At 36.1% G+C, this 15,613-nt stretch overlaps 1 protein-coding gene across 3 annotated transcripts in view; it reads right to left on the bottom strand.

The window, feature by feature from the left end:
• The window catches only part of LOC121313215 (probable C-mannosyltransferase DPY19L4), a 37,156-nt gene extending 22,410 nt beyond the window's left edge, over positions 1 to 14,746 (bottom strand). For all 3 annotated transcript variants that reach the window (XM_041245539.1, XM_041245540.1, XM_041245541.1), the window contains exons 1-11: positions 14,559 to 14,746; positions 12,491 to 12,592; positions 11,480 to 11,593; positions 7,861 to 7,985; positions 7,012 to 7,102; positions 5,059 to 5,180; positions 4,627 to 4,772; positions 4,384 to 4,507; positions 1,117 to 1,251; positions 394 to 525; positions 190 to 291 (exon numbers count right to left, since the gene is read on the bottom strand). In XM_041245539.1, the coding sequence (XP_041101473.1) occupies positions 190 to 291; positions 394 to 525; positions 1,117 to 1,251; positions 4,384 to 4,507; positions 4,627 to 4,772; positions 5,059 to 5,180; positions 7,012 to 7,102; positions 7,861 to 7,985; positions 11,480 to 11,593; positions 12,491 to 12,587 (1,188 nt within the window). In that variant the 5' untranslated portion in view covers positions 12,588 to 12,592; positions 14,559 to 14,746. The remainder of the gene's footprint in view (positions 1 to 189; positions 292 to 393; positions 526 to 1,116; positions 1,252 to 4,383; positions 4,508 to 4,626; positions 4,773 to 5,058; positions 5,181 to 7,011; positions 7,103 to 7,860; positions 7,986 to 11,479; positions 11,594 to 12,490; positions 12,593 to 14,558) is intronic.
• Positions 14,747 to 15,613: the final 867 nt, after the last annotated feature.

The raw sequence follows: 15,613 nt of genomic DNA, 5'->3' as shown, positions 1-15,613 counted from the left end.
CCGATAGCTGCAGCTTATATAGAAGTCTCTGCTTTCACATTAAAGGCTGAAAGTCCCTAGTCTTTCCAGATAAAAAAAAAGACAAACAACTTTAAAAGCTTTTTTACTACCACTGTTAAAATGGCAATTTAACCCCACCACTACATGCACACAAATGTTTTCAAATTAGTTATCAAATGTATGTCTTACCTTTACGACAAAGCTGAATGTAAATGCGATTGTAAACACCAAATAGAAATGCAGCATGATTTTCATCAGTCTGGCTACAACAGGGCCTTTCTTCATATTTTGCTGTAGGGAAATCATTTTTAATTGGTCAGCAGGGCATTTGTAACTATAATCGCCTAAATGTGCAGCTTAAAGATCACATTTTAAAAGAGTTTGGTTAACTACCTGTAAATACCTTGCAAGGACTGAACCAGCTACAAGGCTTAGCAACGGGGAGCTCAGAATGCTGGTATTCTGGAACTGCGCAAAATATCCCAGTGCAATAGAACACAGGTAGATAATATATATATCAATCACCTTTAAAAGAGATTCAAACAAATTAGAAGACAAAAAAGCCCGTCATTTACAACACACAAACTGACAAATGCTATTGGAAATGTCTAGAGTACTTGTAACTGCAAAACAACAAAAGCAAATTGTCGTAAATAGAGCCGAGTGGCTAAAAGAAATAACTTCTAGACTGCTGACATTACAAAGGATATTAATTGGCTAGAGTTCAGGCACTGAATAGACTACCCTATCATGCAGTGAGAAGATGGCCGGGCCAGGACAACACCTATGCCCATTCACTGCTTCTGATTAAAAATGGACTACACGCTCCTAGGATATGAATCTGACACCAATAAGCGGAAACTCACATACAGTCAAGTATCCCATAATAGCATTTCTTACCAAAAAGAACAGCAAAATCAAGACTAACAATGGCAGTAAGCGGTTACCAGGTCAGCAATACCCATCAATACATAACATTAAAGTTTATAAATTAACACTCTGACTAATAACTCACTGTGTCCCAAAAAGTCCCAAATCTTCAGAAATTACCTGGGATTTGGGTCACTGGCTATCACAGGGACAGATTTATGACACATGAATGACGTTTGGTATTACCTTACGAGTCTGAACCAAGTCAAAGCTGTCCAGCAGGAAGAGTGTGAGGGCCTGCACAAACAGCACATAGTGACTGTACTCCCAGATCACCATGAAGGTGAAGGTGGAGGCACTCACAAGGAGATAGCAGAAGATCTGGAGAACATTCAAATAAAAGACAACTATATGGTTATACTTTACACAGAACAGAACCCATCCTGTAAGATACAACACTCCTGAAAAACCGATGGACCGCTAGCAAGTGTCCTTTACACTGTTATCAATTGAATGGTAAAGATGGAAACTGATCAATGCACATTTTATACTAGTCTTAAACAGTATATTCAGCTCTTAGGAGGGCAGAATGCTGTCAGTTGTAGATAAAAGCCAAGTGCTAGAAAAGAGGACGCAGTTTCATTTTTTTTTTTTTTTAAATGCTAGCTGTAACTTTATGAAAAACAAACTTCCCAGTTTAACCATGTTTAATAAAAGAAAACAAGAAAGTAAGGGATTAATGTAATCACTGTAACACTACAGCTGAAACAAGAAGTTTGTTTAACAACACTGCTGGCCTCCAAAGCCAGTTTGTGCTTGTATGCATGCTTTTTTTTAATGTAATTTCTGTGTCTGGTTTACATGCATTTTCAGTGCAAAATCTGACTACTGTACTTTTGCATGGTGTGAGAAAGTATGGTGAGAACTGTTTTCAGAATGCCGTTTGGTACATTTCCAAATACTGTATTATAGATACATTCTTTTACTCTATAACAAGATAACGTTCTGTGCCTTAATCAAACAGCGGTTTCCCAATCGAGATTCTGCTCACAGATCATCCCGGTAAATCTGGGGCGACGTACACGTAAACATTGCTTGTCAACGCATTGGTGTGTGTCACATGACTGCGTCTTCTCCAGTGAAACGAAGAGTAAAATGGACACTACGACAGCCAAAGTATAAACTTTTATATTGAAGGCTATGATTTTTTAAAGAAAGTTACAGACTGGAATTACAAGCTACTGTAATCTGCTCACCAAGATTCACGTTTTGTTATCTTGGTGTTACCTTTATTAAATCGTTAACGTTATTTCCCAACTCGTGGAAAAAATAAATTAAAAATCGAAGATGATAGTATCACTGACTCAGATTTACTAGCATGTTGACGTCGCTTTTCTCATTTCTTTAATGTGATTAATAAAATGTACCGGTAATTTTATTTTAAATGTATGGTGCTTGCTTGTAACTTACTGTACCGAGTGTAGCAACAGTCTCGGGTCCAAACCGTCAGCCGAGTAAGTAGATATACTATTTACATCCTCGCTATAGGGCCTTAACTATACGATTAAATACTGATGAAAAAAACTCAGTCTGCTGCTGATGTTGGATTGTACAGCTCTATGCAACCGACACGGCAAAGCATATATATATATATATATATATATATATATATATATATATATATATATATATATATATATATATATATATATATATATATTTAAATAAAGAACCAAGATTTCAATTAACATATGTAAGTACTGAACTTGTAATTCTACTTTTATTCACAATCTCATTGCTATTATTAACAGTGCTAGTATTGACAAATACTGCAATAATAAAGAAAATCAAAGACTAAAACAGTACTAATATTAATAATTTAGCTAATGCCTTCAACCTTAAATTACTCCAGCGGCTTATATTGTTCGTTTTGGATTGTCATTTTACTATAGCGAACAAAAGGCTATTAAGAAGCTATTAAAAGGGTTGTTATAGCGAGGGTGTACTGTATTTAGTATTTAACTTATATGCTTAATACACAACACTTGCACATTTTTATATATAATGTGTGCACATTTGTTATTTCATTTTTGTTATTTTTCACCACCCATTTAACAGATGGTGTAAAGAAGTTTGGATCAGAATCCAATATCATCCCTTACAAAAAAGTAACATACTGTAATACTTGTACCAGAATTGTCTGGTTTTAGTATACTATTGGTACCATTATTCTATCCTATTTTGGCACAAGTATTCTTGCAGTATACAACTTTGTATATTCTTTTTGTAAATAATGCAATGTAGTTCTCAAATATTGGGCATTTCTTTGATTGTATCTTACTTCTCTTTTGCATACCTCCATTGTCTCTTGCTAGATATGCACCTTCAGATTCTGACAAATACTTTTAGAAAACCAGGAGCAACTTCTGCTCTGGATCAAAAAGCTATAATGCTCTGCGGCTGCCCAACTATGTGGATAACCATCAAAAAACTAGTAGAAACTAAACTAAAACACAAGTCTGGGAAAAAGTATGGAATTTTGATGTTGAAAAAGTGTATGAACCCTGAGATAATGTACCTATATTGAGTACAGTGTACTTTGTACAAATCACAGTCCATAGGTGAATTATTGGCAACCTGACATTTTTTTGGACAACCAAATGTCGGCAATGGACTGCCCGAAGGACAAGTACCATTACCAAAATTTTGCAAGCCCTGGGGCTTTGTTTTAATACTGCATATAGCACGTTCATAAAGCAACTACAGTTTTGTATAACAACTCCCTCTGATATATGATATTTTCACATAAGGACCTCTGGAACCAATTACATTGAATATAACAGCTTCTACTGTATTTACTGAACACAGATAAGCAATATCTCCGAGAGACCACAAGTGCAGGCATTCCATCCAGATACAGATATAACTGTACTGAGCTCTCTGCTATATGTGCCTGTTATTGATAAAACTGCATATCCTGACACAGGGGTGGGGATAATACTCCAACTACATAGTAGCTTGATCCATTCCTGGTATTACTACGAGTTTAATAAGACACACATGAGCTTGTTACCTAGACACTGTGGTTAATTAGGCTTGTTTAAAAACCTGGATCGGATGAAGCTGCCATGTAATATGAGTCTTATTTCCATCCATGTAACTGACCTTTGCCATATCTCCTCTCCTTTACTCTCACTTTACCCACAACAGGAACCAAAAGGTATTAAAAATGGTGTTTGTCACCAGGGGTTAAACCATTCACCTCAATACTAAAACCCCAGAGTAGACCAAAAAATTACAACAGCATCCCAAACATTGATAAAGAGGCACAAAAAGATAGCCCAACTTCTTTAAATTAACAATGATAGTAGCCTATAGTAAAAAAAGGCTTATTCCTATTCCAAGTCTATGTCTTGAACACAGTTATTTTATCCTTTCTTGAGCTAATTACCAAACTGAATTACAGCTATTTCCGGTGGCAGTTTTATATAATAAAATAATCTGCAAGCTTACCTCTGTGGATGAGTTTATGTTGTTCCTCAAAAAGCCAGTCAAGGCAGCTACTTGGCAGGAAAAATAAGGCAATGCCCAATTGTCCCTCAGAGGAATTGCATATTCTATCTTGGATGCGTCTGTCCTGAAACACAGGTGCAGGAATTAACTTACACAACACATGTGTTCCAATGGGCCCCCTTTTAAAGAGAGTTCAAAGGCACTGAGCTACAGTTTTCACGAATATCTGGCACACTCTCATACCTGTTCACAATGTACCACGCCACTGAAAGCATCCCCGCTATCCACGTTCCACTCATAATCCAGCTGGAGACAAACAGTGCAGTCACATGCACAGCCTGCAGTACAAATACCACACCGATGTAGAAATAGATTGGCTCAATCACATCCTAGGAGTTGAGAGAAAAACATTTCAAATAAACAGAACATTTTCATACCACAGTTATGAGAATAGCGTTGCTTATTGGTCTATTCCAAGGACAGGCAATCCCATGAACGACACACAACCACAAAAAAAAATGGTAATTTCCTCTATAATACATAAAAACCTCCAAAGTGTAACATGTAGACCTGCCTCCATTACAGTGATATGTTTCCTCAATTGGAGAATAATAAAGTAATAACTGTGAATTCAACAATCAACAGTAAAAACAAGAAAATAAAAAAGAAACATACCTGGCTTCCAGTAATTTGATATAAAAGGCTAGTGACAAGCTCTGGATACAATGACAATTGTTCAATTACATTTATGGTTCGTGCTGATATTGTCCTGTTGTCACGCATTAGCTCATAAAGACCTGAAATTGTCAATTAAAAGAACATCAACAAATTGCTATAATTGAAAAAAGTAAAAACAAGCAAACAAAAAAAAAAAAAAACATATACTCTGCTTTACAAAAAACACAGAAATGATGCATGCCTGCAACCTGTAGTAACAAATGTTTATTAATAATCCTTTTCCGAATGCAGTAACAAACCATGGTTATTTTTGCTGAGTGATACCAAGAGATAACACTGCATAATAGCTCAAGAAAGCCAATTAAGGCAGCTGCTTGGCATGAATTGTACTTAGTGTAATTGTCTCTCACTGGAACTGCATAATCTACCTTGGACGTGTCTGTCCTGAAACACAGAGGTGGAGGAACTGGCCTTTCCAGGACCAACGGGCCCTCTTCCAAAACAGGTTCAGTTTATCAAGTGATGACAATATACATGACTAACAGTGACATCTTGTGGACAAATAAGGTACTGTTCATACCTTGGTCACATGTAGATTCCATGGGGAAGACGTAAGGATACGTGCAAAGGGATTTTAGCATCCGCTAAAAATGCGGCGTATGTAAAGAATGGTGTTCACCTGGTGTTCTGCACCCGCTATCAAATTTGCACTTTGCCATCATTAATCCATTAAAATTATATTGAAATGCATTCAAATGAAGAGCCTGGAATTGAGAGGGATCTGGATACTAAGCAGTGCAAACATTTTGCCTTGCACTTGGGCAATTGCTGACTCTCCAAAAACATTACACCTCTTATACAAGGTGCAACCCATTGCAGAAGTGAGTAAGTAACAGCTGTATAAAAGCACACACCTGCAGAGACCTGTTATTTGCTTCAGAATGGCTGATGTGGTACACTTCCTGATGTGGCAACACTTGGCTCTTGTTGAGAGCCAGGAACACGTTTGCAGAAGGACAAGAAGGCGGCGGCCCTACATATTCAACCCCAGGGTCACTTTGTTTGGGATACCAGAGGATGTGGTGCCAAAGCATTATCATCTCACTCTGCAGGTCATCCTAGACCTAATAGCTGAACTGAGGGATGAGCTAGAACCTCGTGTTAATCTAGGGACCGCTATCCCTGCTCATGTGAAAATACTGTGTTCTCTGCACAACTTAGCCTCTGGTTAAGTTGAAATGTCTGGCAGGATAGCCTAATCTACCTTTTCCAGTGCTAGGCAAATTTCTGGATTTCATGCTGAAAAGGGCAGGCCAACACATATATTCCTCAGGCTACTCACATAACTGATGTTGGCTGAGGCTTTTCCAAACAACTCTGTTTCATGCAGTAAGGACTTTCAGCTCCTTCTCAAAAAAATGTATATTCCGTGCGCCAATAGGACTTTGCTGCCCTTGCTCTGACATATTTTTTTTGGTTCGTATTTTTGTGCTCCACAACTGTCATACAGCGCCTACTGCTCTCTGTACTCCTAACTCCATCACCTCTGGGCTGCAAGTGCGGCCGCTAAATAGACAGATGCGCTCATTGAGACCCTCATTAGCATAACTGCGGATCATTTGCACTGCTCTTAAGCTTACACAGGGCGCAGTGCGAAATAATTGCCTGGCCGCAATGCAATTTGAATTTTGCGCCTGCAGTTATTTGCGCTGTGCCTATGCTTATATCTACCCCAATATCTCTCACCTACAGAATCAAAACTATAGTACAACCATAATGGCCATATATCATGCGTCTCCCCCGTCCTGAATTTTCCAAACTTTTGTGCAGCACTGTTAGTTAATTAAACAAAGAAACTCAACACCAAACAGGGCAAAGAACAACTCAGAAGAACTGAGGTAGAAGCAAATGATTTTGTACATGAATACTTCACTTTTTTAAATAAATTACCTCTTTGGAATGAAGGCGCTTCCAGCATTTGTTTGTAGTAATAGTAGTAAACCCCGCCGTCGCTCTGAAATGTTATTTCTCTTTCAAGATCCTAAACAAAGCATAGTCAGTCAGGCACATGCTTCAAAGCTTTTCCCAGTTGTATTACTGTATCATATTTCATCTTTATAACTCCTACCAAACAATTTTCTTATACAGCTTATCGGAGCACAGGGTTTCCCACTACTTATTAGGGTAGTGTATTTATTTTTATTTACTGTACTTTACTATTAAAACTGTAAAGTCTATAATACAACACATTATAACCCATCCTGTTCAACAGCAGAAATTAATGTGAATACAATTTCTAGAATCAATACAAAGGTATCTTTCGCACTGGGACCCAAATTGGTCATGTATGAAAGTGATTATTATTATTATTATTATTATTATTATTATTATTATTATTATTATGATGACGTATGATTCAATGCAAAACTCCAAATACAGTAGTGCCATATTATTAAAGAATATAAGGTTGTTAACATCTTCATAATGATACATTTGTTTTCACCAAGTAAGAAGAATTTTATTATTATTTTTTGTTAAATGCTCAGAGTGAAAATAAATGTATCACTATGAATACTATAAAGTTATCCAATAAGTAAAGCATGACTGTCGTCCTACATTTATTGACAATTCTATGTTTGAAATAGCTACATTAGAGATGAATTGGTCAATATATTGTATTGCAAAACATTTTTTGGTTAATAGAAAATGCCCTTGCACTTTATATTTTTTAATATTATTGGAATAACACAGAATTAAAAAAAAATAAATAAATAAATAAATAAATCCTTTTTCCATTACCTGTCTGCTGGAAAACCAGAATTTCCTTTCAAGGTAGGTTGAGAGGTACACAGCATACATCATACCACTGGTGACAGCGGCCAAGCAACCGAAGAACAGCCTTGCCAAACGTTGAAACAAGACAGCTGTCAAGATTTTAAATAAGGGAAACAGCCTTAATAATCTATGAAATGAAAATCTAAAACAGTACACTATATACCACAGTGTGTTAACTGTATTACTGTACATATTATGTTTATTCAGGGATGGTATTAAAGAAGTGACAAAAAACTTTAAAATGAGGCCATTTGGACAGACCAAGGAAACTGACCGTTACCGCAGTAAGTGATATGGTACAGTAAGAATGAACTGTAGGCATTCTTTTGCTACAGTGTGTGCTTCAAAAATTAAAGTGAACAAAAATGCTACCACATAGAGAGAAAGTGATAGTGGAATCTGAAATGGATCAAACTATTGTGTACCGTATTCCTTCGAATTTAAAATAAACTTTTTTAACAGCACAAACTGCAACGTGACTGACTGCCGAGAAAACACAAACAAAGACGTCACTGCCCTAATACACAAGCAGCAAGTTGACTTACTGCTGAGAAGATGAACCAAAACATTACTGTCTGATCTCAAATCATCCATGACATACAGGCAGCCATTCTCAAAGTCATTCGCCGCCTGAGGAATTCAAAGAAGCTTTTACAATTTCAGCGTTTCTAAAAAACAGTACCAGCTTGGACAGATCGGAAATGCTGACAGACCAGTTTTCGACCTGCCAGGCAATACTAAAGTTCACAAATTGGGAGAAAAACAGCTGTGAGTAATCTCCATATGTTCTGTTAGTTGGTATAGTGCATGTTGTTCTGACTGTTGTGTTTGCAATGTGGTCAATGCTGTTGTGGTTGCTGGGTTACATGTTGCCTGATGTTGTGGAGCGTTGTGTCGTGCTTGCTGTTGCTGGGATGCGTGATGTCGTAAGTGAGTGGTGTGTACAACAGAGACGTTATCTTAAGTATTATACAGGGTGCAGCACAATAAACAAGCTCCGTGGTTAACCTACAACAACACTGTTTCGTGTCAGTTTTGTATGATACATAGTGTTCCGCGTTTCCGGTTTATTTTGATTTTTACCGAAAAATTATGCGATTTTTTTTTTTTTAACAGGACATCGGTTTTTACCGATTTATACCTGATTTTTGTCTATTATTCAATATTTTCCTGGTACTATTTTCTAGGAAATACACAGTATTTTGATTAAAATGCTGTTTTATTTTGACTGACATTGTAATAAGCAGCCTTACACTGTACCCTAGGATACAGTAGACGTTTAGACGTCAGAGGATAAAATAACGTTTAGAAGTGGTTCTCTGTCACTTCACAAACACATTATCACCTGATTATGTTGGCCAATCAAAGTCTGATTATTGTAGCAATTGCTGGGCATGGTAACTACTAAATTGATCAAAAACTAAATTGAAATACCCACACGAAAATCTAATATTTTTAGTGGATGAGAAATGGGGAGAAAATGTAATTCAATTTGTGAATATTTAAAAGAAAACAAATGTTTCGAAGTATACAAAAAGCAAAAAGAACAGAAGTGAGTCTGATGAGGCAGCGTTGCAAATACTGTTACACTGAGGTAGATTTTTGCTCTGACAATGAAAGAACACAGAAAATAAGCGACACATTAAACTAAAACAATAAAGTGAACTGAGAGACACGCAATCAGTTTATGAAACTTTTACATGCGCTTTAATAAAGAGAGAGTGCAGAACAAATGTGTTAATGAGTTTGTCAGAGCGCTGTGCTTTGCTGGTCAGCCACTGTTTATTGCAGACTGCAGAGAGGTATGTATTTGTGACTTCGTGTGACGGTACTGTCCATCAGTTAAAACACTGCCAATCTTAACTGTAAATATTTGTAGAAAATGGTGATGCTTTGGTAAACTTATGGAAATGTCCGGTGTGATTTTTGACGAATCTCTCGATGGCTTGCACCGCCTACTTCTGTCAATTTTCTTTTATTTTTATGATTTCAAGGCAAATAAACTTGGTTTGTTTTGTGCTGATGTCATGTTCATACCTTCAGTAGATACTATTTCCTTCAGCACAGCGATTGCACAAACGTTCGCAAAGTACCAGCTAACATGAGAAAATGCATGCATGTGGCCTCGACTTGCACAGATTCTGCTTCATCGTACACCCCAGGGACATTAAACTTAATCAGAAATCAGAACTGCTATGCATCATATTCCAAATGTAAAGTGTGTATCCTGAGATTCCCGAAAACGCATTATACTAAATTTGTAAGGGTGGTAAATTCGGGCTGTGTCTGAAATTCAAGGGTGTCTCAAATTTGAAGGAATACGGTAATTGAAGTCTCTCTCTGAAATATATACTGAGTGCTTAATCACGTCAAAGCATTGTGTAAGAAAACATTTTATAATGCTGTGTTTACCAGCACCGGTTCAAATTAACAGCAGTTGCTGGCTAACAACATATTGAAAAACAGACTTCCGGCGAGATAGTATTACAATGTGTTAACACACCACGCTTTTAAAATAGTCTTTCTTCTACACAGCAGCTGAAATTCAGCAGTTACAGCTAAAAGCATTGATGTTGATCCTGGTCAATAAAACAATTAAATAAAATGCTGGTAAATTATGAAGTCAATGCGACAAAAATTGTAACCAATTCTTTAGTAGGTTTTTTAAAAAAATTTTATGCAATTTATTCCTTAAGTATTTAATGCATTCTTGTGTAATACTGTACAGATTCCTCCTCCTCTTCATCTAAAATTGCCAGCATTACAGCAACGGTAGCGGCTTTCTATGCTTTGGCATGGTAAGTTTGATTCAAGTGGCAAGAAAAAAACAATATGAAACAGAGGCCCAGTTTGCTCACACTCAAACATGGCATTAGTAGGGACTGAGAGTGACACAGGAATGAAATTTGAGTTCCGTCCCATCAAAAATGTTCCCATACCATACTGTTCTCTATACATCTTTTTTTTTCATTCTCGACACATCCCGTCTTGTCAAAAAATGTCCCGTCCCATCCCGTCCCGTGAGATTTAATAAAAAGAGACTTGATTTCTTTTAATCTCTCACTGTATGACATACTTTTCAGGCAGGATATTTCCATCATTAAATGTGTCAATTAAAATGAGTGTCGTTGATACGAGGGTTATAGTGTCTGTCTTGGTAAATATATGGATACCCAGAAGCCTGAGTATGCATTGATTGGTTTAATTTTACAACATATTGACTGGTTTAGTATTACAACATCTAATATAGATAGGTGAAAACGAAAATCGACCGTGGATGTTGTTAATGATTCAGGCGGTGAAGTTCTTGTAGCTCGTCTGACAAACTAAAGTTTGATACTGCACTTCCCACAGCCTTCAGTAATGCTCCAATCCGTTCCCGTGAGATTTAAAACTCTTTATTCCCGGTCCCTCCTGTTCCTGCCCATTTCACTTCCGTTTCCATCCATTCCAGCAAACATAAAGAGAAATGTATTCCTGTACCGTGGGAATCCCACGGGAGTCCTGTCCTAATGTCACTCTCTAGTAGGGACCCTACTGCAAATGAGATGTAACATATGAGCTGAGATATTTTAGAACTTACATTTGCTGTTACACTGTGGAGTTTTGGACAGTGGAGTTTTGGGGCAATCCAAATTCTCCTTTGCCAGAACACTCTCTTCTGATTCTTGACATGCCTGTTCCTCTGTCACTTCACCTATGAAGAGTTTAAATAGTTCTTTGAGCAGAAAATAAGGGTAGACAATAGGATTTACTGCCAAAGACACAAGTCCAAATATCGCAAAGGGAAAAAGAGGCAAATATTATAAAATATGTAAAAAAAAGTCAAGGCCAACACAAGTGCCAGATTTTAAAATATTACTCCTCCTTCTACAGTTAATGCTACGTAACTAGACATATATAAACTATTAAACATTATCAAAATTAAATTGTTTTCATTTATTGTATAATTGCTGCTTCCAATCAAGGATTGCTACACATGCATCTTCCCTGTCGATGTGAGTGGCAGCGTGTGCGGCAATCATGTAAGCGCACCGGGAAAGGGCACTGGCTGTTTTGGGGCTGTCTGGGGTGTTTCTGTGTGTTTATTTTATTAGTATGACAGCTGTGTATGTTAAATGTTTATAATTCTTCATTTGCTTTTATATGTCTGCTATGTCTTTTAATTTGCCATTTATCTTTTTACCCTTATTTTTCCTTCTTATAAGAAAAGTTTTAAAAAATGGAATTTATTATTTTTATAGTTTGTTTAATTTCTATAAGTCGCTTTGGATAAAACTGTATGCCAAATAATTACATAATAATAATAATAATAATAATAATAATAATAATAATAACACTAGTACAAAAACTGTGTGTGTGCTGATTCCGATAACATATTTACAAGATGTTGCAAATCGGAAACTTGAGTATTGTATGGTCTGTTGCATTGGCCAATTGGTACAAAACAGCTGAACAGTTTATGAAAACTAATCATAACCATGTAACACAGAAGGGTTCCTATTATCAAAACACTTACCACCATGATAAGGGTGCGCCATTAAAAATATATCTACAACAATTCCACAAAGTGGAAAAGTGCTGCTTCACTTACATCCATTGTCTTTCAGTGGAGTTTCGGGACAATCCAGATTGTCCTTCCCTGGAAGGGTCTCTTTTGTCTTCCCCTTCCTTTGTCTCACCTCTGTCATTTCACCTGAAGAGAGTGAAAACAGCAAGAGTACTCAAATATGTACATCTGAATCTGAATCATATTGTACAATGAAACCCAGAGGTCTACAGGAACAAAAGCTCACACATTATATTTTCCCCAATTACTATTTGTGAGAAAACACAGCATCTTGTATTCTGTACTGTTAATAAACTGTGAAGACATTTAATATGGTGACAAAACAAACATAAAGACAATTAGAGTAGCTTTTCTAAATAATAAACAGTTCCGTTTTCCAAACCTATTAAGAAACAACTGCAGGAGAAGACTTCTAAAATCAAAATACCCTCTGGTGCTGTTTGTAGTATTGAAATCAATTTTTATTCCACTTAGCCAACAAAATAAATACATTTTTTTCACTGTAGCAAAGGCAAAATTGTTTCTCTGTCAAACCAACAATAATTAGTGTCTGGGCAATTTTAGGGATAAAAACCAATTGCAGAACAATATTACTTAATTTCTAATCAGTGTGATCTGCCCTCAGCCATTGCGGAGTTATACCAAAACCCCTACTGTTCTAATCAGTGGTGCATGTTGAAAACCCTTATAATCCCATTATATAGGAGGCTGTGTGGTCCAGTGGTTAAAGAAACAGGCTTGTAACAAGGAGGTCCCAGGTTCAAATCTCAGCTCAGCCACTGACCCTGAGTAAGTCATTTAACCTCCTTGTGCTCTGCCTTTCAGGTGAGATGTTGTTGTAAGTGACTCTGCAGCTGATGCATAGTTCACACACCCTAGTCTGGTATCTTGTAAAGCACTTTGTGATGGTGGTCCACTATGAAAGGCACTGTATAAAGATTAGTATATGCAATGGCGTTTTTATTTATATTTGCAATAGATAAAAAGGTGTCGAATGTAAAAAGAGAGATTTCTGGTAATGACAAGTGAATACAGATATATTCGTTATTGTGGTGGGTAAACAGTTCTGCATTTCAGAACAGACACTCGAATATCCTTCCATTCATAAATAACAAGGCAGATAACAGGCTGCAATAAGAGAGTCTAACCTTGGTATGCAAGTGACTCTGCTGGTAAACTCAATAAGACTCCCACCACTTGCCAAGCCAGTACACCGTATGCTTCAAATAGCACAACCATCGCAAACCGCTACTTAAGAACAGTCACGGAGTGAGCCTATTTCTTTGAATTAGTGAACCACAAATGTTCTACGCTTTCTTGTAATGACAAATGAAAACTGGTATTAGCCCTATTAAATCATGAACTGCAAATCACAACATAGCAATGTTGTCTTATCTGTTGTGAAACAAACAAAAAAAGGCGCAGAGTACAACTGCAGCTGCCCACATTCCAGGTGAAAATTAAATTGCGCATTTCACCGTCACTCAGTCAAATCATAATTTATAGCTAATGAGTAACCTGGGCTCAAAATGAAGGACGATTGGCTTCACTGTGCATTATCGGCTGGTTTAGCATTAATCTTGGACTACTTAATGTTACCTTAAGATAAAGTAGTCCAAGATTCATGGTTTTGGGGGTATGAAAGTACACAAGCTTCCTGCCTTTAAAACCACGAACAGTTTATTAAACCTAGGACTATATGACTTTCTTTGCAAACGTTCGCTATTGTGTACATGTTTATAAAATGTTTAAACTGCGCCTTTTACTGCAGCTAATTTATTTGTGCATTTGATGTAGGACCATTACACTGGTTGAGAGCTTCCAGAAAAAATATCAACATTGTTTACTGAAAGCTGAAACAGCTTGCAATGAAACTGTAAATCCACAGTATATTTAGTTATGTTCATAAAGAAAAACGGCTTGCCCTGCAAATGTATTAGTACGACTAGTTAGCACCACGTGTGCATGACTTGTATAATTTGCTCATTTATTTCGCTAATTGGTCTAGATGCGATAAGTTAACAAGAAACACCATGGGAAATGTAAAAGTACAGAGAAAGTAGAGTACACAGATGGTTAAGCTTCATCTTACCGGTGGCTTAGTCAGATTCAAATCTGGTCCATCCAGTGTGACAGCAACACAAAAACTCAAGGTATGCTATTTACAAAAAGCAAATATTTTTTAATAAAAAAAACAGATCACTACTTTTAATTTAACAATTAACCAAAATAAATAACAATAATCTCTGACTGACATTCGGGAAAGCGTATTCTATTCACTTCCTCATCCGGCAAAAAAAAAAAAAAAAAAAAAAAAAAAAAGCACGTCGTTTGGTTTGTGTAACATTGAACTGCATCCGGCTGGTACCCGAGGCGTAATGTGTTATACATGTAAAAACATGCATTTTTCACTTTATTTAAAATGGGGCTGAGCTGTATTGTTTGATTGCACTTCAGTTTGCACTGTAAATTACAGTGTTAAAATGCCTCCATAAGACCATTATGTACACTTATTGATTTATGAATGATATGCAGAATAGTACTAATGCACTATACGTATCTATATACATATGCATATCTATATATATATATATATATATATATATATATATATATATATATATATATATATATATATATATATATATATATATATATAGATATATATATATATATATATATATATATATATATATATATATATATATATATATATATATATATATATATATTTTCTAACAAACATTGGAGGTATTTATGTGCTTTTGATGCCTTGGTAATCACACATTTATTTCTGTTTAAATCTAATGTCTTTGTGAAGTCATTCACTACATAGTTAAAGTTGTAACAATCTACTGTTCCTTTATATTTAAACCTTCAGGCACCAAGTATCTAGTCTAATTATAAATTTATTTTCTTTTATGTATATTTTAAAGGTTCACATGAAGTAGTTTTTGCTCAGAAGGGCCAACATTTCTATTAATTTCTATTTAAATCTATTAATGTGCACATAATAATATAAGTGTATAGATCAATGTATCAAAAGCCATTAAGTACCCCCACCTCCACTGTTTTGTTTTAACACACTTTTCCTTGACAGATGTTTGTTAAACGTACCGAAATGTTGGGTCTATCGAAAATGAAAAT

This window comes from Polyodon spathula, chromosome 3, assembly GCF_017654505.1.
Source record: "Polyodon spathula isolate WHYD16114869_AA chromosome 3, ASM1765450v1, whole genome shotgun sequence".
NCBI classification, from domain to species: Eukaryota; Metazoa; Chordata; class Actinopteri; order Acipenseriformes; family Polyodontidae; genus Polyodon; species Polyodon spathula.
Note: the sequence above shows the minus strand (reverse complement) of the source record. Positions and strands in the feature narration are given on the sequence as shown.